Source organism: Harmonia axyridis, chromosome 1 (assembly GCF_914767665.1).
Source record: "Harmonia axyridis chromosome 1, icHarAxyr1.1, whole genome shotgun sequence".
NCBI lineage: Eukaryota > Metazoa > Arthropoda > Insecta > Coleoptera > Coccinellidae > Harmonia > Harmonia axyridis.
Genome location: NC_059501.1, coordinates 43,545,336 through 43,572,174, shown reverse-complemented (window position 1 = coordinate 43,572,174; position 26,839 = coordinate 43,545,336). Strand labels below are relative to the sequence as shown.

The following is a 26,839-nucleotide window of genomic DNA, read 5'->3' as shown; positions in this document are numbered from 1 at the left end:
TATAAGACATCGTTCACAAAATAAAAAGGAATTTATACCTCTCAGTTGTTGTTCGAGGGAAAAGGATCTTGATATTCTTCTTGTGATTTCAACCGTTTTTTTTTTTTTTTTTTGGAGATTAAATAGTTTATTGTGACATAAACATAAATCGCAGAGGCTGAAGCCTGTACGCGATATACAATTAACATATGAACAATATTACAATAGCCACATTTGAAATAAATCTGAATAAAAACTGAATAGATAATGGAATTGATCGAATCATATCAAAATGAGGATAACTTGAAGTGTCGAGAACTCAGTGATGACTCTTTAGTGTTGTAACTTTGGTGACATGCAGTTGAGGATTACCGGTGCATCATCTAGAGGCCGATCTAAGGTAGGCAGGAATTCTTGGATATGAGGTTTCATCCATGATTCAACCATTGATTATGGATTGAATATATTTTCTTCCTTTTTCAAAAATCCATTTCCTTATCATAATTTGTTGTTTCTTATTGTGTCTTATGTCTTTCAGGTTCTTCGGGATCATACTATAAATGCGTGGAGCCAGGTATGTGAAGCATCTTTGTCCAATTCGCTTTTCTGCTCTAGGAATCACGTGAATTATCTTACTTCTTGTTTCATAACTGCAATCGGTTTGTCTTAATGTGAGTTGTATTCTTCTAGAACAGATGGCCGTTAATATCTGGGATACAAATAACTGTTGAGGATTCATTGCCCGTGATAAGAAGTATAATTCGTCTGAAGGAAACAAATGGGGCTTTCCGTAGTTTACACGGAGCAACCATTTCTGGACCACTTCTACTCTTTTTATATGACATTCGTAAGCTCCACCCCAGGCAATAATTCCATACTTTATCAGCGATTGGCATAGAGCATTATATATCTGCATTAGCCTTTCTATTTCCAAATACTTTTTAAGGTATCTAAACTTTGATAGAAGGCATCTAAGTTTTCTTACCAAATTGTCTATATGTAAGTTCCATTTTAGATGTCTATCGATGGTAATGCCGAGATACTTGATGGAGTCAGTTTCGGGTATAATTGTGCAATCGTTGACTTTCAGAGGACCCAAGTTCGGAAGACCTGACTCATAGGAAGTAAACGGTAAGTACTTTGTTTTTTTTACGTTCATTGTTAATTCATTCATCTCAAACCACTGTTTTATTTTGAAAAGGTCTTTTTCAGACTCAGATTTCAGTTCTTGCCAAGAATTTCCCTCGTACAATATGGCAGTGTCATCCGCAAAACTGATATAACCTCACCTTTCTTCTCCATTTGTAATAAACCATTCATATAAACTAAGAACAATATCGGTCCCATCACTGTTCCTTGGGGTACTCCACATTCGATGTTCCTCACCTTACTAGAATAATCCTTTATTTTTACAAATTGGACTCTATCAGTTGAATAGCTTTTCAATAATTCATATGATTTACCCCGGAAGCCGTTTCGGTAGAGTTTATCTAAAAGTTTTTTGTGTGAAACAGTATCGAAGGCCTTTTCAAGGTCTACAAAGACACACAGACCAGTTTTTCTACCATCTAACCAACCGTATATCCTCGCTATCATTCTCCTAATCGCATCTTCAGTCGATTTACCTTCTCTGAAACCGTACTGGTGTTCAGATATAATTTTATTTTTTTCTAGGAACTTGACAATTCTGATCTTCAATAATTTCTCTACAATTTTGGCTACATTCGATATAAGACATATCGGTCTATAATTTGTCATCTTGTCCTTATCTCCTGATTTAAAAATTGGTTTGATGACCCCCACTTTGAGAATTCTAGGAAACTTAGCTGACTCGAAACACATATTGGTCATTAATACAAGGGGTTCAACAATTTCCTCTTGAATATTTTTCAGCAGTTCTGATCTAATTCCATCAATGCCAGGAGATCCTCCGTTTTTTTGTTTTTGTATCACTTCTTTCACTTCATTTGGACTTGTTGGAAATAGAAAAAATGTTTCATTACAAAAAATTTCACCCTCTTTCTTTTCTAAACTATAAGGTATATTATCTGCTAGCTTTTTACCTACTTCGTTGTAATATCTTCCGAATTCCTCTACAATTTGTTCCGTGTTGGTTACTTCCTGTCCTTCATTATTAATGATAGATTTTATTTCTGTTGCAGGTTTGGATCTACCGCAGAGGTTATCCACGTAAGACCAAAGTGATTTTGTTGCTGAAGTGTATTTCGTGACAAAGGTGTTCATGTAATCTCTTTTAGCATTCCTGATCAACTTGTGTAAAATATTTCTGTATCTTGTATATTGTTGTTTCAACTCAGTATTGTATTGATATTTCATCATTTCCTTGTATAAATAGTTTTTTCTGTTTATGGCTTTTAGTAATCCCTGAGTGATCCAGTTGCTTCTCCCAGATTTCCTATGGCTCAACTCAATTTTTGTTGTATGTTTCTGTGTGTAATGTTTTAATAAATCAATAAACAATTCTGCGAATGAGTCTACATCTTTATTTTTCATCAATTCGTGCCAATCAATTTCCTTTAAATCATTTTTTAATTTCTGATAATCAATATAAGTTTTATATTTAATAACTTTTTCGGGAGTTGTTCGAACTAATCGCCGGGAAGCGAATCCTCTCAGATCTTCAGAGTAAATTCAATACAAGAGATGGGCCTTGTGGAAGAAAACTTTCATAATCACGTATAAAACGTATTTCCCAGAAATATTCACAATACCATAAACCAAACAGGGAATTACTCAAATTGAAGAAATAATCGCCTATAACAAGGATGATTCGAGATCATATATTCTCCAATTCAAGTCAAATTCTCTTCCAAAAAAAAATCTCTTTCAAAATTATCTCAAATCGCCGATAACCTCTGACAATTTCATTCCTAACCATAAACTATACCAGTGTCAAACGAAACTTCCCACACAGAAGAAAAATAATACAAGAAATCCAGAAATTATAAAATATATCCCCACGGTAATGATATTCGTAAATAACTGTTCCATAATAAATTCAAATTTATATTAATACGGAATATTCCGAGTTGAATCAACAATCAACCTCCAGAGGGCGCATTACCAACCGAAATATCCAATGGTGTAAATTGAACCGTTACAATTCCCCCCTTACTTTAAAAAAAAAAAAATTACCAGAAGGGTCAAAATTTTTTTCTGCCAGTAACTTCAAAAAGCCAAATACGGTAAACCAAATAACGACAACACTTCAATGAATCCTAAAGAAAACGACACCAGCAAAAACTCCAATACCGACCCAACTAAAACCAGAATTGTCACACTTGAATTAACTCCAAATGTCCAATATCACCAAAGTAAAACAGAGATGGACAATATAGCATGTTGCTATCGTGGATCTGACGAAACAAAAGATGTTAAGCATATGTCAACCACTAGATGGGGGTAGTGACCACCCTAGTAAATTTATGCTCAAGGCAAGGGTTAACCATCCTTTAACCCAAACAAAAACAGCGAAAATTAGTCCGACAATTGTTCATCCGTCAGTTGATCCGGTGGATGAGCTTTCAAGTCCTTTATGTGCCAAACTCCCTGGTATTTACCGTCCTCACCCTGTAGTTCATAAGTCCAAGGGGATACCCGTGCTGAAATCAAGAAAGGTCCAACATATTTCGGTGCCAGCTTAGCTGTAAAATATTTAGCGGCGTCCGAAAGTACCTGATTCCTTCTCCACACCAACTGGTTAACAGTGTATTGGACATCCCGACGTCGAAGGTTATAAGTTCGACTATTAGCCTCGTACGCTCTCGCTAACTTAATCTTAACGTCACCATATATTCTCGTGAATGCTTTTTCCGTTCTTTAGTCAAGGCAGACCTGTCGAAACTAATCTGATCAGGACTAGTATTTTCACCCTTACACGAAACTTCCCTTCCAAAAACAATAAAATTTGGAGAGTAACCGGTGACTTCGTGCTTTGAGGAACGAATAGCTAACCCAAGCTGGTTTAACCAACTGTCTATCCCAACCTCTCTGATCTTCTGACAGGAAGGACCTCAACATGGTTTTTATAACCCTATTAATTCTTTCGACCGAATTAGCCTGGGGATGATATAGCGCGGTATACTGAATGGTAACATTATAAGATTGTAAAAACTTAACAAATTCTTTAGACCGAAATTGTACGCCATTATCGACAATGATGGAATTGGGACACCCAAAGACAGGAAAGACATGTGTATCCAGTATCTTCACAATGGCTGACGCGGTAGCCGTACGCAGTGGAAAAAGAAGAGGGAACTTGCTGAAATAATTCGCGACGACGAATATATACTGGTTACCGGAGCGAGACCGAGGTAAAAGACCAACCAAATCCGCAGACAGAAGCTCGAATGGTCGAGAAATTGAGACCTGTTTGGAGAGCATGAGGCCAGCAGGCTTCTCCTGGCTTGGTTTGATGGCATGACAGGTTCTGCAGCAGCGAATAAACGAAGCCACGTCATGTCGCATCTTTGGCCAGTAATAACTTTGTGCCAACTTACTATATGTTTTGAAAACTCCCACATGAAGTAGAGTTTCATGGACCTGCCTAATTAATGATTTTCGTTGAGGAAGCGGAACAACTTCTCTCCAGTAATCAGAGTCAGAGGCTAGTTCGGGAATTCGAGATGTTACATTTTTCAAAAGCTTAACCTGAATAATTTGCCAGGATGGGAACCGGTGAGAGGCATGAGTCACTTTTCCTAGAAGTTTGTCATACCACAAATCCAAGGAATGACTCTGAGGAGTATCAACAGTATCGATGATAGGTACCGACCTAGATAAAGTATCCGGTACGATGTTTTCTTTACCTTTACGATGGATAATGGTATAATCATACTGTTAAAGTCTGATGGCCCACCGGGCTGATCTTCCAGAAGGTGAATTCAGTCGATCCAGCCAGAGCAAACTAGCATGATCGGTGATAACCGAGAAATGTGACCCCTCAATATACGGTCGCAGTTTCTCAATCGCCCATAGAACGGCAAGGCATTCACGTTCCGTGGTGGTGTTATTGCGTTCTAACAGGGTTAAAGACCTGGAAAGATAGCATATCACCTTTTCTCCATCCTCTTGTTGCTGAGTCAAGACAGCACCAATCCAATAACCGGACGCATCACACTGAATGGTGAACGACCTCGAAAAATCCGGACAAGACAAAACAGGGGCAATAATCAAACATTCATTCAACCTAATCAAAGCCTCATCACATTGGGAACTCCATCTGAATGACTGATTTTTCTTGAGTAGCTCCGTTAAGGGAGGAGTCAGATCCGCAAAGTTTGGTACGAATCTCCGGTACCATGAAGCCAAACCCAGTATACGTCGAACCTCCGAAACAGAAGTGGGGACTGGTATGTTCAAAATGGCCTGAACCTTCGCTGGATCCATTCTTAGACCTTTTGAATCCACTACATAACCTAGATACAAGAGTTCCGGTCGACAAAAATGACACTTCTTCTTTGAAACCGTTCAATTAGCTGCTCGGAGGCGGTTAAAGACCTCCTTTAGTACCTCTACATGCTTCTCAAAGGTTTCAGTAATTATTATTATGTCATCTAAATAGACAAGCACATATGGTTCCAAATCCGGACCAAGAACTCTGTCAACCAAACGCTGGAAGGTAGCCGGAATATTAGATAGTCCCATAGGCAGACGGAGGAATTGAAACTGTTATTTATGATAAATATTTAATCTTGGATTTATTGGATTATATGATTGGTAACACTGTTTTCTATTCAATGACAATGACATTGACAACTAATTTAATGATCATTATTAAGACGAAGTTTGTAGAGTACGTATGACGACTGAGAGAATAGCTGTAATAAAAGTGTATCAAAGTATTGGAAATAGAAAATATAGTTGAATATAAATTAAACCTTTCATTTAATTATTCCACGACTCCAACATGGTAGCAGAGCGTGGTTGATTGGCGAAATATAGTGAGAAAGCTGAATTATCACGAACACGTGAAAGGTAACCTCACTTTGTATTATAAGTACGCAGTAAAATTTTACTTGACGAAATAGAAAACTTCCTCATCAATGAAATGGCTCAACAAGCGAGAATTGAAGATATTATAATACCAATATTCGATGGCTCAAATTATTCAAGCTGGAAATTAAGGTTATTAACCCTCTTGGAATATAAAGAATGTCACGAACCCTCAATTACCAAAATGCCTATTAAATATAAAGATGAAGAAGCAACGTGGAAGAAAATGGATTTAAAAGCGAGGACTATAATAATGAGCACAATCTCCGATAAACAATAGGAATATATCGCTGAATGTACAACTGCCTGTGAAATGATCGAAAGATTGGACAAGAAGTACCTGACAAAGTCCACAGCCATGCAAATAATCTACAGAGCAAAGATTGAAGAAATTAAGCTTATCAACTACAACACCCTCGAAGAATTTTTTATTGATTTTGAAAGAACTACAAATGACTTCAAGGCAGCTGGTGGAAAGATAGACGAATCAGAAAAGATGAGATACCTACTCAGGGCTCTACCTCCAGGTTACAGCTATATTGGAGATTTTATCGATGTAATTCCAGAAGAAAACAGGACAGTGAATTATGTCAAATCTAAAATAAAAGAAAAAAACATGTCTACTGATGAAGCAGACAAGAAGACCAACGTGAGTACATTTACAACTAAGACTAAAGCATTATGTTTCATTTGTGGAAAGTCTGGTCATCTCAAGAAGGACTGTTGGCATGGTCAGAAGTATGGTCAAGGGCAGCAAAATCACAGAGGAAGATACCAAACCAGTCAAGGGCAGCGAGGATCCCAAAGAGGCTACAACCGAGTTGGTTTCCACAGAGGTCGAGGCAGAGGTCGAGATCACCCAAGAAGTGAATTGTCGAACACTCAGCAGGAAAATTCTCCATCACAATCATGGACAACGCAAGTATCTAGTCTCGAATTAAATCAGGTGAGGTGTAATGAAAATGATGATTGTGATTATAGTGTAATCAACTGGTTGCTAGATAGTGGATGTACTGATCACATCATAAATAATGATAAATTTTTTCTTAATTATGTAGATTTATAATCTCCTATCGATGTGAAATTACCAGATGGTAAAATGCTAAAGGCAACTAAAATAGGTACTGTCAAAATTTACTTTGAGAACTATTATAGTCATAAGCATATAAATTTAAAAAATGTTTATTTTGTAAAAAGCATTAAGCAAAATCTATTAAGTTTTTCAAAAATTACCAAAACCTGCACTATAGTAGCTAAAAATGAATATGCAAAAATTTATGATCAGACAAGAGAATTAATATCTGTCGCTAACAAAGTAGATAATCTTTATTGCATTAAAAGCTTCGTATCAAACTTTAGTGATGATGAAAATTATTTCTGTCATGGTAATAATGAAATATATGTGAATACAACGAAATTGACTGATAAAGAGAAATGGCATAGAGCACTCGGTCATGTAAATTTTCACTATTTGAGTAAATTGATTAATAATAAACTGGTTGAAGGTCTGCCAGACAAGATTGAAGGTACGGAAATGAAATGTTCAAATTGTATACAAAGCAAAATGACAAATTTACTTTTTGAGAATAATAGAACAAAGACAACTGAAATTTTAGAATTAATTCACACTGATTTGAATGGTCCACATAACACAACTGGTTATGGTGGTGAAAAGTACTTTTTGACATTTATCGATGACTATAGTAAATGTACAAGAGTTTTTTGTATAAAAAGTAAAGCTGAAACCGCAAAGTGCTTCATAGAATTTGTTAATTTAGTAGAAAATAAATTTAATAAAAGATTAAAGAAATTACAGTGCGATAATATATATATATATATATATATATATATATATATATATATATAATGGCAAAGAATATTTAAATAAAGACATTTATCATTTCATAAGACAAAAAGGAATCGAGTTATTACCATGTCCACCTTATGTCCATGAATTAAACGGAGTAGCGGAAAGATATAATAGGTCCATTATGGATGTAGGTAGATGTTTAATGAGAGAAGCTAAAATTCACAGAAGGTATTGGCCTAAAATTATTAAAACGGCGGCTTATTTAAAAAATCGTACAATTGCCAATACGGTAGAGAATAAAACTCCCTATGAAATATTTTTCGGTATCAAACCAAATGTAGAGCATTTAAAAATTTATGGAAGTAGAGTTTATGTCAGGGTCCCAGAAGTTTTAAGAAGTAGTAAATGGGATGATAAAGCTCAATTAGGAGTATTAGTAGGTTACAATGAGAATGGTTACAGAGTTTTAGTAAATAATAAAATCGTTAATGCTAGACATGTTCAGGTAGTCGAAGAAAACACTCAACTTATTTGTTTAGAAAAACTTGATAATAAGGATGATAGGGATTCAAATGATAGCAATGATTCAAATATAAAAGATGATATAATAGTTAAAAGTGAGTCTGAAGAATGTGTAGATGCGACTGAATCTGTTTCTGATGGTCATAATGATAATCCAAATGATCTTGTGGTAGAAAGAAAATCAAAACGAAAGAAAAGTCCGGTTTCTAGATATGGTAATCCAGTATCGCATTTTGTTTATGTAAATTATATTGATGCAAATGTACCAAATACTTTCGAGGAGGCGACAAACTCTCATGATTCTAAAAAATGGCAAATCGCAATGGACTCTGAAATGAATAGCCTAATGAAAAATAATACATGGCAAATTGTTGATAGGCCAAAAGATAAAAGGGTTATTGATGTAAAGTGGGTTTTTAAAAAGAAAAATGATAATGTCTACAAAGCTAGATTGGTTGTGAGAGGATTCCAGCAAAAGGAATCTCTTGAGAATGTTTATTCACCCGTAGGAAAAATGCAAACATTAAAAATTTTATTGTCATTCAGTTGTGAAAATAAATTATTCATAGAACAAATGGATGTTGAAACTGCATTTCTAAATGGTGTTATTAAGTCAGAAGTGTTTATAAATCAACCAAAAGGTTATGAAACTGCGGATAATAAAGTTTATAAATTGTAAAAGGCTCTCTATGGTCTCAGGGAAAGTTCTAGAGCATGGTATGACTGTTTTAACAAATTCATTGAAAAACTTGGTTTCGTTAGAAGTAACTATGATCACTGTTTATTTGTAAACAATACAAACAAAGATCCAGTTTATATACTGATATTTGTTGATGATCTGTTAATTTGTTGTAAAGATAAAATTAAAATAATTGAGGTGAAAGCTAGTTTAATGAAAAGATTTGCAATGAAAGACTTAGGAAGAATTAAACGTTATATTGGCTTGGATATTGATTATAATGAAAATAAGAATAGAATGACCTTATGTCAAACAAAATATATTGAATCTTTGGCAATGAAATATGATTTAGAACATACTAAGCTGTATGATACTCCTATGGAAACGAACTTGAAATTAGAACAAGCTAGTGAAACAGATGATAGCATTAAATATAGGAATTTAATAGGTGAATTATTATATATTAGTACAGGCACTAGGCCAGATATAGCATACAGTGTAAATTATCTAAGTCGATATCAAAGTTGTTAACCGAACACATTACAAATATGCTATTAGAATCTTAAAATATTTGTACAAGACTAAAGATTTGAAGTTAACGTACTATAAGAATTTTAACTCAGAAGTACTTGATTGTATGGTAGATTCTGATTACGCAGGCGATAACGTAGATAGAAAATCTACCACAGGTTTTGTAGTTAGATTATTTGGGAACTTGGTTTTCTGGAAAACACATAAGCAAAATGCAGTTACTAAATGTTCAACTTTCGCAGAATACGTTGCTATGTCTGAAGCAGTGACAGAGATGGTTTTCATCAGAAACTTGTTGGCTGAATCATTTGATGTAAAATTTTATGAACCAATCAAATTGTATGAAGATAATGCAGGAGCAGTTGCCATTGCTAAATACGGCAATTTTACGAAAAATTCCAAACATATCGAAGTACAATATCATTACATAAATGAAAATTATGAAAAGGGTATAATTGACATTATAAAGATTGAATCGAAACATAACTTAGCAGATATGTTAACTAAAAGTTTAGATAAGAACAAGTTTTTAAAAAATAGAATAGAATTAGGATTAGTCTAGTCTTCTGAAAATATTAATAAAGCTTAGTGTAAGAAATCAAGATTATAGATTTAAGGAGGTGTGTTATTTATGATAAATATTTAATCTTGGATTTATTGGATTATATGATTGGTAACACTGTTTTCTATTCAATGACAATGACATTGACAACTAATTTAATGATCATTATTAAGACGAAGTTTGTAGAGTACGTATGACGACTGAGAGAATAGCTGTAATAAAAGTGTATCAAAGTATTGGAAATAGAAAATATAGTTGAATATAAATTAAACCTTTCATTTAATTATTCCACGACTCCAACAGAAACAGACCTCTATTGGGTACTGTGAACGCAGTTAAAGGGCGAGAGGATGCTTCTAAGGGCACTTGAAAATATGCCGACTTTATGTCCATAGAGGACAAGAACTTGGCGTTGCGGAGCCGATCCAAGGTGGAATTAATATAGGGGAGAGGATACGCATCTTTTACTGTGACGGCATTCAATTTCCTGTAATCAACGCAGAATCGGTACGAGCCATCCTTCTTTTTAACAAGAAGAATAGGGGATGACCAGGGGCTGGTCGAAGGTTCAACAATGCCCTGCTCCAGTAAGTTGTCATCCGACTCAGATATACCAGCTGTATCCATCAGCATGCTCAACTCCAAAGGTGACTGAGTTTGCAGCGATAATCTCCGATATTTCCTAGCTCGCGATCCTAATTCCGCCTGTAATTCAATTATTTTCGCTAAATATCCTGACCGGAGGACCTGTTCTTCTTCTGAGAGCGCTTGAGATCTTACCGCTCGCTTAAATAAATGTACCAAGCGTGTAGATGTCTTAAAAAAAGATGGACTCTTTTCATCACCCGAAAAGTCTAATAATTCTCTTTGAAACAACGAAATCGAGTTTTCTATCACCTTTAAGTCATCTTCGAACCGATATGGATATGGAGGATACTTGGTTTTAATTCCCGATTTTTCTAACCTCGAATAACCTCTAAGACTCTTTCTCATCTCAACAACCGTATTCACTTTACCTACACCCCTTACAGCTAATTCATAACGCAATTCATCTTTATCAAGACGATTCACGTCCATTCGCCCCTCCATACTTAACAAAATACTAAAAACACAATCTTACCTAACCTCAAAAATACAAAATATTGACAGCGCCAATAAATACAACGGAAATCGACACTACAGAAAAAATTGATAACAAGGCAGATTTGAAAACTAACGGAATACGAAAAATATCAATAATAACGACAAGACCGATCAACCATTGCAAGTCAGATAGAATAGACTTTTGGGCCCCACGTTGGGCGCCAATTTGTGACGTGTCGACCTTGAGTAAGCCGGTCACAAGCCTAAAATTCGGCTCGCGACTACACTCAGTGAAGATGGGAGTGAGTTCTTCAAAATTAGATGGGAGGTAATAATACGCGCCAGGTAGAGATATGCCTGTCTTAAGAATAAATTGCGTACTCCTCTACCAGAGTAGCAATAAAACAAATCACTCAAGTCAAACGTTTAATAAAATTAAAATTTCTGCAGTGGTTGATAATAAAAAAAAAATAATGAAAAAGAATTCTTTTAATTACCAAAAGCTAGAACAGCTTCCCAAAAACTTAACCTAATACTAACAAATGCCAGAAGGGCTTCCTGTAAACTATAACAACATCTAATGCCAGAAGGGCTTCCTAAAAACTATAATCAACAACAAATGCCAGAAGGGCTTCCTACAACCTATAATACCTAACTGATCCTGAAAACAGAATCCTTATATCAGCCTACACTCGGCTTAGGCTAAACCTAAAACTTCAGTACCAAAACTAAACGTAAACGGAGTTCAACAAACTCCAACTAAACCAGATAATAAACCAGACAAAATAACCAAGTTGAACAAGAAGATTGAACTCAACCAAAGATCCTGAAGGAATATACAAATACAGTGGTTGCAATAACTGGCTGGTATAAAATAGCCGGTTGAATAAAGTAATAATAAATTCCAGTTACAAATCCTGAAGCGATACACAAGTATTATAGCTGTTAAAATAAATGGCCAGTTAGTGAAGTGCACCTCACCGCAAACTGTGTACAATTTCGACAGTATATAACAATTAATATTAAAACCGTTAATTCCTATTCAAATGACTGATTTACTATCAGTACACTAAATCGTTACTTACAAAGTTAAATTTTAACACAATTCTCATTAAAGCCAGTGCAAGCACTGGTTACCTGATACGAAATCAATATTGAAGGTTGACTTGACAGCAAATCTAACGGTGAGATCTCTATACGTAGAATGTACCATCTACTCGAGCTACACCATATGCCAGCAATATACTATCTACTCGAACTGTACCATATATCAGAATGTACCATATATCAGAACTGCACCAGAAATTCACCACCATATACCAGAAAATAATACCATAAACTCCAACCAAACTATACACCAGACTTAGAATTCCTGAACGTAACCAGGCAGTAGGATTCTTCAAATTCAACCAGACTCTTACCAGGCACTAGGATGCTCAAAGATATCCAGGCACAAGGACCCTAATAAAATACTATAAGACATCGTTCACAAAATAAAAAGGAATTTATACCTCTCAGTTGTTGTTCGAGGGAAAAGGATCTTCTTGATATTCTTCTTGTAATTTCAACAGTTGTTCGAACTAATCACCGGGAAGCGAATCCTCTCAGATCTTCAGAGTAAATTCAATACAAGAGATGGGCCTTGTGGAAGAAAACTTTCATAATCACGTATAAAACGTATTTCCCAGAAACATTCACAATACCATAAACCAAACTCAAATTGAAGAAATAATCGCCTATAACAAGGATGATTAGAGATCATATATTCTCCAATTCAAGTCAAATTCTCTTCCAAAAAAAAATATCTTTCAAAATTATCTCAAATCGCCGATAACCTCTGACAATTTCATTCCTAACCATAGACTATACCAGTGTCAAACGAAACTTCCCACACAGAAGAAAAATAATATATCAATTTACTTATCATGGTTTCAACCATTCAGGTAGAAATTGAAGAAAATTAAATAGTAAATCTATTGTTTAATATGAAAAAAAAAAGAAGACAATTGGCAACTACAATACAAAACCTAATTTGGTCTTTGAACCCTTTGAAAACCTTGTAATCACAGCGTCCTCGTCAACATCAATGTCCCTGTGTATGTTCAGGAGGACTAAACTGAATCCAATGCCAATCTCGAGTTGCAGAACAGGTATAATGAAAACAGTTCTGACATGCTCTGTTGTTGCCGTAACGATTAGAGTTGTTAAAGAACAGGTTAAATGAAAGAACAGTTCAGAACTGTTCGGTTCTTTTGCAAGAACCTGTTCTTTTAACCTGCTCTTTTGGTTACCTGTTCTTTTATGGAGTCGACCAGATGCCGATAGCAGCGGGTTCAAACCCCTCTCGGGGGATTAGTCGACCCCAGCCATGCCAAGGTCTGTGCTGGCATGGTTCACCGCAGCCTCCTCGGGGCGAGAGTTGGGCAGTGATCGACCGACACTGACCAACGCGGTGCGACTCCCCATACCCTGCTGTAGTGTCGTGGCTTGGGGTATTGCACGGAGTTTACGATGCCAGGTATGCAAGGGATCAGCACTTCATGCCTGATATACCGACATGTGGAATCTGATGTCTGTGGTCATGCCTCGCGAGCAGAGGACACATGCCGGGGGATTTGGCGTAACCGCCTGAACCGAGTGTATGAAAGACACAATAAAAACTTTCCCCAAGACAAGGTGGAACAGCGTATGCCGAAGTCTGCGTGGCTAGTGGGAGGATCTAGTCCTGAATATGCGAACTCCAGATACCAGGCGACCTCTGGTTTAATTGGCTTTCCAGGGGTATGCAGGGCTCTGCCTCTGGTGACTGAAATTCCCTAGCTGCACGTGGGACTTCATATGGACCAAACAGAAAAAAACTAAAGAAGGGTCTAGCACTAGCCCTAATGTGCTAATCGAGGAAGAGCAAAGCCTCGCTCAGCCTGAGGAACAGGGCGCAAGTCCTGACCCCATGGCGGAGGAAATGCTGCTGAAGAGCAGCGATGAAGAGGTCGTAGCTGGCCTCGAAAAGCTGACGGTCAGGAGACATAGACTCTCCGGGGCCGCCACAAGGAGGATGAAGTTCCTCCTAAAGAAAGGGATGGCTTCTGACGATGCCAGGAAAGAAGCCTCCAAACCAATTGGTCCAAGGCAGAAAACAGGCCGAGGGACCAAGAGAAATAGGTCGGAGGACAGCACGCCTAAAGGCAAGGAGCCAAAGAGTGCCAAATGCAAGGCTTCAAAAGTCGCACGGTCCTCAGGAGGTGCCGGGGCTCAGGCCTCGGGTGCCTCCAAAGTTCAATCCTCGGGAGCTTCCGGGGCTCAGCCCTTAGGAACTCCCAAGGGTCCCGCATCAGATGGGCCCACCTACAGCCAGGCTAACGCTGGTCTGAAGGTGGGGATAATGCACAAAAAATTTCCAGAGGTGATTTTGGAAATGGACCAACTAATGACCATCAAAAAATCGCTAATGGAAGAGATTATTGCACTGGGGAACGAGGACGCCATAACGCCTACGTTCCAGCAACTGCATATGAGGCCAGGCTGGCTTGGGCTGACATGCTCTGACACTGTGGAGTGGCTGAAGAGCATACAGCCAAAACTCAAACCTTGGGAGGGAGCTGATCTAAGGATAGCAGAAGAGGCAGAACTGCCTCACCCGGAGATCCTGGTCGGATATCTCCCCGACAGCCATGATCTCTCCGATGAGAAAATTCTCAAGGCGGTAGAGAATCAGAACGCAGGGCTCAAAACCTCCAGCTGGAGAGTCCTTCGAAGGGGACCAAGGACCCATGCTCGAGATTGTCATCTCGGCTGATAGAACATCGGTCGAGAGACTTAGAGCAAAGAATTGGCAGATAAATTCCTTTTTCGCCCAAACAAATCTTCGCCTTAAGGGACCAAAGACAATGGCCGAGAGGAGAGGAGCATTTCAGGCCCCAACCTTTGGTCCGGCGTCGAAAAGGCCCAAAGGGGAGGTAAAGAAGAAGGTGGTGAAGTCTCCAGGAAATGAAGAGGCCATAAAACCGACCACCAGCTCTGGGGGGAGGGCTGATCCGCAAGGGCGTGATAAGGGGGGGTCCGACGGAGAAAAACCGGCGGTTCCTTCCGAAAAGCCTAGCGGACATCCTACCTCATAAGGAGCAGATGTCTGACATGCCTTCAGATAAATCTTCAGCACTCGAAGGCAGCCTCTAGTGCCTTATGATGGAGAACATCTAGAAGGCATGTTGACATAGGGCTGATACAAGAGCCCTGGATCAATGGAGGCCAAGTAAGAGGCCCACCAAACAAAGTATATCAGACGATATACTGCGATAAGGCAGTAAGTCCAAGAGCCCTAATAATACTCAGAAGGGGACTAACCTGTCTTCCACTTACAGAGTTCCTGACAAGGGATCTTGCTGCGGCATTGGTTGAGGTGCGAACTGAGAACATCAAGAGGCAGCTTGTTATCGCCTCAGGATATTTTCCAGGAGACGCCATCAGCCCACCACCTGAGGAAGTACAACGCCTCATCGAATGGTGCCGCATAGAGAAGAAACAACTGATTCTGGGCTGCGATGCGAACGCACACCACAAAGTATGGGGCAGCACAGATATAAATCATAGAGGTGAGGATTTGCTTGACTTTCTATTTTCTACTAACATAGAGATAGTAAATGTGGGTAATAGTCCTACCTTCATGAATGCGATCAGAAGGGAAGTAATTGACCTTACACTGGCGACACCTTTTATTGCGTGGATGGTCAAGAACTGGAGGGTCTCAGAAGAGCCATCCATGTCAGACCATATGGCAATAGAATTCAACGTTGAAGCAACTGCTTCAGCTGATATTGAGTGCAGGATACCCAGGAAGACAGACTGGGAACATTACATAGCCCACATGAGTTCTGATCTGAAGGGCCTGAAATACAACATCAGCTCCAATGAGGATCTGGAGAACGCCTCTGCTCACTTCACATCATGTCTGAAGAGAGCATTTGAAAACAGTTGTCCACTCAGGAATAAAACGATCTCCAGAGACGTCCCCTGGTGGAACAATCATCTTGAAAAGCTCAAGAAAACTGCTAAAAAAGCCTTCAACAAGGCTAAGCGAGAGGGCAGCTGGAATGCCTACAGACTAGCCCTGACCAACTACGACAAAGAGGTCAGGAAAGCCAAAAGGCAGTCCTGGAGAAGCTTCTGTAAGGGAATAGATAAAACGGCCCCAGCAGCTAGACTTCAAAAGGTACTATTTAAGGATCACTCAAACCCAATTGGCCAAATAAAGAAGCCATGTGGTGAATTTACGAATGATCCTCAAGAGAGCCTAAGAGCTCTACTAGAGACTCACTTTCCTGACTCCAGGCAGATTACCAGTGAAGATGGGGCCCCCGCTGGTAAAGTATACAACCCCACCAGGTGGGATTCTCAGAAAGCTGGTAGACTATTCACACCAGAAAGAATTGAATGGGCGATAAAGAGCTTTCAGCCCTTCAAATCAGCAGGCATGGATGATATTTTTCCAGCCATGCTTCAGAAAGGTGTTGAAGTGCTTATAGCCCCGATAACTGAGCTCTTTAAGGCCAGCTTTACAAGGGGCTATATCCCGAAATCATGGAGGGAGGCGAGGGTAGTATTCATACCCAAAGAGGGTCGAAAAGGCTCCCCAGAACCTAAATCCTATCGACCCATATGCCTCACCTCCTTTCTCCTGAAGACCATGGAGAAAATAATTGACAACAACATAAGAGGCAGTTTAAAACTCCACAGCAAACAGTTTGCTTATAGGGCGGGTAGATCTACTGTAGACGCCCTTCATCATCTTCTTAGAGAGGTGGAAGGCACCCTCAACGCAAAGGAGATTCTGCTTGCAATGTTCGGTGATATCGGAGGGGCCTTTGACAATACCCTACATACCTCCATATGCAATGCAGCCAAAAGGAAAGGGATAAAACCCTCCACTGTTAAGTGGATATCAGCTATGTTGAAAGGACGAACCGTTACAGCCTATCTGGGAGAAACCGAAGTGACTGTGCTGACGTGCAGGGGATGCCCTCAGGGAGGGGTTCTATCACCCCTGCTGTGGAGCTTGGTCATGGATGGCCTCTTGGAGAGGCTTACAACAGGCGGATTTAACGTCCAGGCTTACGCCGACGACATAGTGGTGACGGTTAGAGGCAAGCATGGGGGCCCAATAAGTAGCCGAATGCAACTTGCTCTCAAAACTATTGAAAATTGGTGCAGGGAAGAGGGGCTTACTGTCAACCCCTCGAAAACATCAATAATCCCGTTCACTAGAAGAAGGAATCTCGACCTCAGAACTCTGGTCTTAAATGGTCAGACTCTGCACTTCTCTAGTGAGTGTAAATATCTAGGTGTTATCCTAGACAGTAAACTGAACTGGGGGAAACATATAGATAACACTCTTTCCAGAGCCACGGCGGCTATGTGGGCATGCAAAAGACTCTTTGGAAAGACATGGGGAGTGAAAACGAAAATGGTACTGTGGTTATACACAGCGGTGGTACGCCCTATTGTCACCTATGCATCTCTAGCATGGTGGTCAAAAACCGAGGAGGTCGCCACACGCATCAGGTTGCAGAAAATGCAAAGGCTGGCGTGCATTGGTGTCACAGGAGCTATGCGCACAGCTCCTACGGCAGCGCTGGAGGTCATACTAGATTTGCCTCCCTTACACCTACATGTGAGGAAATGTAGCCTGCTCGAAGCAATAAGGATCTCCCATAATGGAAAGCTCCTTCCTGGGAACTGGGTTGGACATATGAGGATACTGAATCAACTAGATTCAAACCTCCTCGCAAAATCATCAGATATCCTGTTTGGATCAAGTGACCTTGAACTCTATCCAGAGAATTCAAAATTCTTGCTTGAGGTTCATTTATGGAATTCGAAAGTTTGATCATATAAGTCATAAATTGGTGGATGTCAGGTGGTTGAACATGCGTAACAGATTTCTGGTGGGAGCTTTAGTCTGTTACCACCGTTTTCTATTGTCTAAAAAACCATCGTATCTGTATCGAAAGATAACATTCAGGTCTGATGTACATAATCTTAACACACGTAGTAGAGGACTTATATCCCCTCCTCCTCATAGGCTGTCACTATTTGAAAGATCTTTTAGTTTTTCCATTTATAAATTTTATAACAGATATATTTGTAATTCATTTGTAGATTTGTCTGTGTCATCTTTCAGAGCTAAAGTCAGGGATGTAGTTTATAGGGATCAGTGCGGGCTCAGTAATCAGTAATTCTTTCTTTTTTTTGACACATATGACTCACTCATAATTAAATTTTGAAATCAGAAAGTTATTGAAATTTTTTCTTTGTGTTATGTCATTTTTTTTTCTTTTTCAATCATTATTGTCTCGAGATGTATAAAGCTTTTTTTCATATATTTTTCGTCAGGGTTTGAGTGGAAGAGCAGGGGTGTATGGCTTCATCACCATCTGAACTCCGCCCTGTGATTGATTTTTTCTGATGTTTTTTTTTTGGAATTGTAATATTTTTTATTCTCTTCAATAAAGGCATTATTATTATTATAATTATTATGCCAACCACCTACGATTTTGAAACGCCCTTTGAAACGGTTATAAATGACCGTCATAGTGCAATAAGTTTCATAAATCGTCTGGACAAAAAGTCATCCATATGGTTTACAGATGGATCAACAGAGAAGGGCACCGGCATTGGGATATATGGACCTAGACTGAGGGTCTCTAAAGCCCTGGGAAGTGAGCCCTCGATTCTACAGACCGAGTTAATGGCTGTTTATGTATGCGCCCAGGAGTGTCTCAAAATGAACCTCAAAGGGGCGCATATCTACATCACCACGGACAGCCAAACCACGCTGAGATCCCTGGAATCGTGCTGTCAGGGGTCTCTGCTGACTTGGGAGTGCCGTAACACCATAAAGCAACTGGCCAGAGGAAATAAGGTGACTCTACTATGGGTACCAGGGCACTGTGGGGTTGAAGGAAATGAGAGAGCGGACGAGCTTGCAAAAAGTGCATCAAGGTTAAGACCTGCTGGACCTGAGCCTTTCTGTGGGATAGGAAAAGACCAATACAAAGCTGCGGTCCAGCTATGGGAGTTGAACAGTAGGACAATCCACTGGACTAACACTCCTAGACTTGCTCAGGCAAAGAAATTCGTGAAGATTTCACCTACTTGCACCAGAAAACTCCTGAAGCTTTCACGAGCGGAGCTTCGGGTGATGGTGGGACTGCTGACGGAGCACTGTCGGTACAAACATCATTTGTACCGTATGGGTAAGTCAGCAGACGAGATTTGCAGACTCTGTGGATCGGAAGTAGAAACGGCTGAACACTTGATATGCAAGTGTCCAGAGCTGGCTGGCCTAAGAACCATTCACATGGGCAAGCCGGTCCTGGATACCAGAGAGGTAATGGCCAAGGCCCCTTGGGAGGTTGTCAATTTTATTAACGTCGTTGACGACCTCCCTGGGTTTCTATGAATGAGTAGGGTAGTGAACAAAAGATCTGTATGGTCGCAGTTCCCGGAAGGCTTACCGAAGCAAAACGACCCCAGTTCAAATAATAATAATAATAATAACCCCACCGGGGTCATGGATTTTTATAGATGTATGGTGGTAGGTAATTTTTGATTGCGAATTAGCTCTAGGAATTATGAATGAATTGCGGTTTGAATTATTCGGATTTTAATCAATATTCACTGAATAGTAGAGTATGCAATGAATAGTTGAGTATAATCGGAAAAATTTTCAATTAACGACCAATTTTCAATTCCATTATTGCTATTCAAAATGGGATACAAAAATCATCATCTAATTTTCGAACTAGGAATTTTTTGTCTTATTTCTCATTCTCAATTTCCTTCCTACGGATCAGATGAAATAATTCAATAATACTCCTTAACAAAACGATTCATTTGTTTTTCTTCCCGGCACAGCCTGAAACTCGTTATTTTTCACTTCAAAGAACGGGATCATATCTGACAACAGGCACAAATGTATTTAGTGACAACAGACACATTCAGTTTAGCAACTGCTCTTTTCGGAACAGCCTGTTCTTTGAAAGAACGGGAGCAGCTTCGCTTTTTACGGAACAACCAACAACCTGCTCTTTTAAAGAACAGGAGCATTGAGCAGCTCATCTGTTCTTTACGGAACAGGCAAATAAAGAACCTGTTCATCTGAAATAATAATGCAGCGCCAAGGTGAGCAGACGTAGAACTATAAATGTTGACATTGGATTGTTTTGTTGTATTAGTTGTTTGTGTATTTGCGTTAGTAAAATTTGATTTTACAATAAATATAAAAACTTTTCAGACTTTTATAGTGAACAAGTGTGTTACTGTGTATATAATATTATCATTTTAGGTGAATCCGGTAGGTATCATCATTTGTTTCAGTTCAGTCTAGTGATATTGAAAGTTATGCAAGGATGGAAGACTGACGAATAACAATCGTGCTCATATAATATGTGAACGGTTCTATTAACATTATTATACTACAGGATTCTAATAGTACCTTTTTTGGTCCAAATGGCAAGACTGACTTTAGTAGAATACTTTGGGTATCTTATCTTAAAGACACAAACACTTCTAGAAGTGTTTATGAAGCTGAAAAAGTCTTAAATGATGGTCACATAATAAAAATATTACATGTTTTTTGCATGACTAATAAACTTTAGTTGAAAGGTTTTTTTACTCATCCGAATTGATGATTTCACGTTACCTTTCAATCATACAGTCCCAACAAAATGCAATGCTAATGTATTGAATATTTTTAGGAATACTATAGAAAGTCGCATATCCATTTTTATTTATTTATTAAGAGATAACTCAATTTACATAAAATGTTTTTGAAAATAAATTTATATAATTGGGTTACTTAAAACTACTCATATTAATACCTATTTATCCAATTATATTATTGCGACAATTCAATTGAAAATATTTCATTTATGAAATGAATTTCTTTTAGCATATTATACGACTATTCTAAAATAATTAAAATGTGATAGAGAAGTATCATCAGTGTGCCCTGAAAAAAAATATATAGAATTTCAGAGTACATGTCCAAATATTTCTAAGGAATTTTTCCATTATTGTGTAAAGGTACCTTAGATTTGAAGACTTAGAAACAAAAAATTCAGTATGATTTTTTGATTGTCTGTTATAAATAATTTTTATGAAGAATCAATTAATGAACAACTAGTCCATTTGCTGCATACTAATTGGAAAATGCTGTATCTCATTATTTTTAAATAATCTAATTCCTTAAAAATCTATGTTCTGCAAATATTGAATTGGACAAATCGGTTACAGCACAAGCAATTGTAAATATATCTTCAACTTTTTTTTTAGCATTCAACAATGCTTCCTCGGTACTCAACTGTTTTTCATCTTTTAAAAATGGTGGCCTGATCAACTCTATTTCAAACTGATGACAAACAAGTTTTTCTTTGTTGATATTTCTTTGTTTCAATCTTTCAGATCTACTACTAGAACATTCTGGTTCTTCCTTTGTGGTAGTAGATCCAACAGGAAGATTTCTGGAAGGCACAGCAGTCTTTTTCAAAAATATTTTCTGTGTAGAACTGGAATCTGTAAACGATTATTATTATTATCCCCATAAATATAATCTAAAATTTCATGTGCTATCAGTGCTTACCTCGATAAAAATAATCATCATAGATAAAGTGCAGGGAACCTGGGAACATACTTTCATATTTCTTGTCACTGGTTTATAGATTTTGAGTTTCAGTTGCCACGCTTATTGTCGATCCATCAGCACTTTACTCCCCAATTTCCCTTCCAACCAAACTCGATATTTATTACCAGTTTGAGGGAAAGCATGGAACTTGATATTTGAACTTTTTTTTCCCAGGAAGAACACTGAGGAACTGAACAAAAGCGATTCGAACGACTCATAACTATTAAAATGATTTAAAAAATATATAAATATTTGTTGAACATCACACAAAAACAAAGCAGAATGCAACAACCTCTGAGGCAAGAACCATGTCAACATTTTCAGTTACTCTGATTGTCACCAGGTGGCGTAGCGCTTATGTTGATTCGCCTATAGCAGCTCCTACTTTCGAGAGAAAATTCAATTGATCATTGCGCAGAAGCACTGAATCGTTCGAAAAGAACAGGTTTGATTCTTTAAAAAGAACAGGCTGAGCTAACCTGTTGCGAAGAACCTGTTAGGTTCTTTTCGTAACAATGTGACATCCCTAGTTATTAGTAACGATTCCATCATAACTGTTAGTCAGACGCATGTCAAGCTTTTCAAAATTTTCTTCTGTAATTCAGAAAAAAGAAAGGAATCTAATTGAACGATTACAGAAATATTTCATGCATCGTCTTTTTTAATTCACTCATTCAAAATATACAACGTAAGTAGAGAATATTTTCAATATGTAATTGGAAAGCTGAATGCAGAAACAAAACATTGTTATGTTTTTCTTTTCAGAAGATGGATTATTTTCGGTTGGATGGATAATTAGGTATACAGGATATTTATTTGTCGAATATCAATTAGAAGTATCTAGAGATGTTGGACCAATTCGAGTCTGAAAATTGGGATTGAAGCCTCTGATTATTAACTAATTTTTAAAGAAATACAGTATTTGATCAACAATTATAGAGGGTGTATATATTTGAAGTGGTAATTAGTCATTTTTGGAGAAATGAGACATTTTGAAATCTGAAATTCGCATTTCTCTAGTAATGACAATTTCTTTCTTCTTTGAAAAATTTGGGGAAAAATGCATAATCAAAATGTGAGAGTTATTATCAGTCAATAGAAATACTACCTAAAATGAAGAAAACTGCATTCAATGTTTATTTTCAGTTTTGACAAATATTGAATTTAGATAATCATTCGATAAGATCTATGAAATTTTTGTTTTAGGAATATTGAGTATAGCTTTAATAAACTGAAAAGATGCAGAATAAATAAATTTACCTTTCAAAAACCTATGGTTTATGTTGCCTCATAGGCAATCGTAATACAGTATCTAGGTGTAACATCTTTGAGAAATCAGGTTATAAGAAGTCCCTCATTTTCAAGGTTCATCAATACTTTTTTTAGTTGAACAACAAATTATTCTTCTATTCCATAATTTATTAAGAAATAAAATATATGATCAACAATTATATAGGTTGTATGTGAATATATTTAGAATACAAGGAAGGATCCCTTTTGAAATCTAAAATTTTGATTAATAGTAGGTTATATTCATCATTTATAATATAATACAATATATAATTTGCAATTATATAGGTAGGTTGCATATATTTAGAACAACAATGTCATTAGTACCAGTCGAGATGTAGTAATCATATATAAGGGATGATATAAAAATTTCACTAGATAATTCTGATTCAGTGGAGGACAGCTGAACGAAAGCTTAATAGTGATGGTTCGCTACGTTATAGAGCAAGCTTGTAGCTCTGGGTTTTACTTGGAAGTAAATTGAACAGGGCAATTTATGTCCTATATAGTAAATAAAATTTTGACAGATTTTAGTTGAAAAAGATCAACAATTGAGCATTGTACTTACAATCCAAAAATAACTTGCTAACTGTTGTTGCATTGCACGTGGATGACTTTTTTGTTTTAACCTATGTTTATTCTGAATGAATATATCTGATAGAAAATTTAAGTGATAATTTTATCATAAAAAATTTAGGGAACGCTAAAAAATGTTTAGGGTTGAATATCACTAGAAATTATGAAAAAGGTAGTATAGTAATTGTTTATATTCTTCAAATATGTATTGCAATGAATAAATCAGTAGGATAGCATTTTTGAACTGGCCATAGAGCACCTATTCCTATAACGATTGAAAGATTGGAAACTTTGGTGAACAAATAGGTATCTACATTTTTATGTGAGTTTAATCATTCATTCATGACATGGAAAGTTTCAATAAATAGTTACTTTTTAAAGTATTTTATAGCTTCATTGAATTGCTGGAAAATTGATACCAATTTCAAAAGTAACTGCCATGTTTAAATTCTTCATATACTGAATGATCCTTTAAATTTTATTTCTGTCGTAACATTTTGACTAGTATTTCAACTGATTTTTTATATGTATATCCTCGCCATTGATGAATAATTTGATTGTTTCACAAAAAAATGGATATATTCATTTGAAGAAAAACTAATTGCCAACTGAAAGAAGACCAGTGAATATATTCCATACATTATTAAATCAATATCTTCAAAGTACTATTCAAAAGACTTATAATGTCTAGAAGAATGTCTTTCTCAAATTTAGTCATATAAAAAATTAATTAATTAATTCACATCTAAAGTGAATTTTTTTTAGAAATATTCAGTATAGCTATAATAAACAAACTAAAAGGAGACAGAATGAATAGACTTGCCTTTCAAATACCCATGGCTTGTGTTACCTCATAAGCAATTGTAATATCATATCTAGGTGGAACCTTTTTGAGAAATCAGGTTATTAGTTTGATAGATAGGTAGATAGATATTTTATTGGTGAGTTACAATAGAATTGTTTTCACAAGTCCAGAAATGAGTATAAATAGACAAAGTCATACAATACAGTGGGAATGTATACATAGGTTAAAAAGCAAACAAATATATATACAGGTAAAAAAAGCAAATAAACATACACACATATAAGGTACATGCCTACTAAATAAATATTTCACGATCAAAGTATCATAAAAAATCTTCGTTGTCCATTGTCATCTTATTAAATTCGTCAAGTGAATAAAAAGCTCTTGTCGTTGAAATCTTTATCAGCTTGAACTTTAGCTGCTTCGTTGGCAGGTTCTTGGCCCCACCCGGAAGTTTGTTATAAAGGGAAATTCCCCAGTACTCTGGCCCTTGCTGTGATCTTTTTAGTCTAAAAAAGTCTTTTGTAATAAGGGACTTATCTCTTGTGTCATGATCGTGTATATCCGATTGGACACGGAAATCATCCTTTTTTTGTGAATATACATTATATTTTCTAAAATGAAAATTGATGGAAATGTTAGGAGATTCAATTTTCTGAAGGTATCCCTGCAGCAATCGCGATAGGAAAGACCGCCCAGAATCCTGACTGCACGCCTCTGTAATCGGAAAATGGCGCTGGCATGGGAGCTGTTTCCCCACACCAGTATACCATATCGCATGTGCGTCTCAACTAAAGCCAAGTATATAGGTAAAGACCTGAGTACATTCCTCTAAAGAGAGCGGGACATAGTTCTCAGCGCAAAAATCGAGCTACTTAATTTGGCAGATAAAAAGTTTACATGGTCTGCCCAAGAGAGCTTGGAATCTAAATAAACTCCAAGGAATTTAACAGAACTCAGCTTATTGCTCCCCCCGATATCCCTCAGGCTAAACACAAGTTCTTGAGTTTTTTCCCTATTTATACAAAGGCCATTTAGAGAGAACCACTCAGTAGCCTTCAAACGCGCCATACGTGATCGCAGCAGCAAGGAATCGATATCCGAGTGATCAATGTTAAACGTGGTGTCGTCGACAAAAAGCAGTGTTCTGGCCTCAGAAACGAACTCGGGAAGGTCGTTTATGGTTATCAAGAACAGAACTGGTCCAAGTGTGGATCCCTGAATTATACCTGTCCGAATGGGTCTTAATCCGGAGAATTTGCCGTTTATATACACCACTTGAGATCTTTCTTTTAAAAAGAATCGATTAAACTGATCGCGGATCCACCAAATCCATAATTTTCGAGTTTAATCAGGAGCTTGTCGTGAGCGACGCAGTCGAAGGCTTTCGTTAGATCAACGAACGATGCCGAGCAATGACTTCCACGCTCGAAACAATCAACTGCATAATTGACAAACTCGACTATAGCATCAGTTGTAGCTCTTCCCTTTCTATAACCAAACTGCGAGGCGGAAAACAGTTTATTGCTCTCGAAGAAATGCACTATCTGTCCCGATATTATTTTCTCGAATATTTTCGAGAATACCGGTACCAAGGATATTGGCCTATAATTATTGGGATCATCGGCATTTCCTTTCTTGTGGACCGGAATAACTTTAGATATTTTAAGGCAGCTTGGGAAAACACCGGCAACCAGACATCTGTTAATTAGTTTAGTTAGCGGTGAGATCAACGAATTGATATTAGATTTTATGACTCGTACCGAGAGTCCATAGAAGTCAGCTGATCGACGATTTTTCAGTCCCGAAACAATGTCCCTAATAGTGATTTGGCCTACCTCGTGAAAACAGAATTGCAATGCCGGCGAGACTTGTGTTCTGAAGGAATGGTGGAATGGCAAAACGGAAGCGGGAAGATTTTCAACTCCCCTTTCGACGCAAGAAGTAAAATGATCACTGAATTCGTCAGCGCCCAAGTTACCTTCCAAACCACTTGATTTTCCATGTATATGTTCACGGATAACTTGCCAAGTGGTCTTAGCTTTGTTGGTCGAATTAAGGATAATTTCGTCAAAAAATTTTGTCTTCGCGCTCTCGATGGCCTTCCGGTAATTAGAACGTAATTTATTTTTTAACATGTATAAATTCTCCGATTTGTAGTGAGAATGCATCGATTGAATCATAAGTAAGTGCTCTCTCATTGATTTTAGCTCGTTAGTGAGCCAACCGTGGCCAACATCCGTGCATCTGACCCTGACCATCCTCTCCGGGAAGGCGCGATTGAAAGCATTCACAATAATGTTGTG

General features: G+C 37.5%; 1 protein-coding gene and 1 long non-coding RNA gene across 2 annotated transcripts; both read left to right on the top strand.

The window, feature by feature from the left end:
- The first annotated feature begins 837 nt into the window (after window positions 1–837).
- Window positions 838–2,473, top strand: LOC123671450. The gene is made up of 3 exons (XR_006746099.1): window positions 838–925; window positions 995–1,110; window positions 2,142–2,473. It is a non-coding gene; the product is annotated as an uncharacterized LOC123671450 (long non-coding RNA).
- A 12,595-nt stretch (window positions 2,474–15,068) lies between these two features.
- LOC123670676 lies at window positions 15,069–18,413 on the top strand. The gene is made up of 3 exons (XM_045604200.1): window positions 15,069–15,225; window positions 15,543–16,583; window positions 18,337–18,413. The coding sequence occupies exons 1-3, from the start codon at window positions 15,069–15,071 to the stop codon at window positions 18,411–18,413; spliced, it is 1,275 nt and encodes a 424-aa protein (XP_045460156.1).
- Window positions 18,414–26,839: the final 8,426 nt, after the last annotated feature.

Excerpts from the sequence above, each read along its gene's own strand:
- LOC123670676 (XM_045604200.1), top strand. The coding sequence starts at position 15,069 with ATGGCCGAGAGGAGAGGAGCATTTCAGGCCCCAACCTTTGGTCCGGCG. Across the intron at positions 15,226-15,542 it reads GAGGGCTGATCCGCAAGGGC|AGTTCCTGACAAGGGATCTT; the intron begins GTGATAAGGGGG and ends TTCCACTTACAG. Across the intron at positions 16,584-18,336 it reads GTGGGATTCTCAGAAAGCTG|ATTTGTCTGTGTCATCTTTC; the intron begins GTAGACTATTCA and ends ATTCATTTGTAG.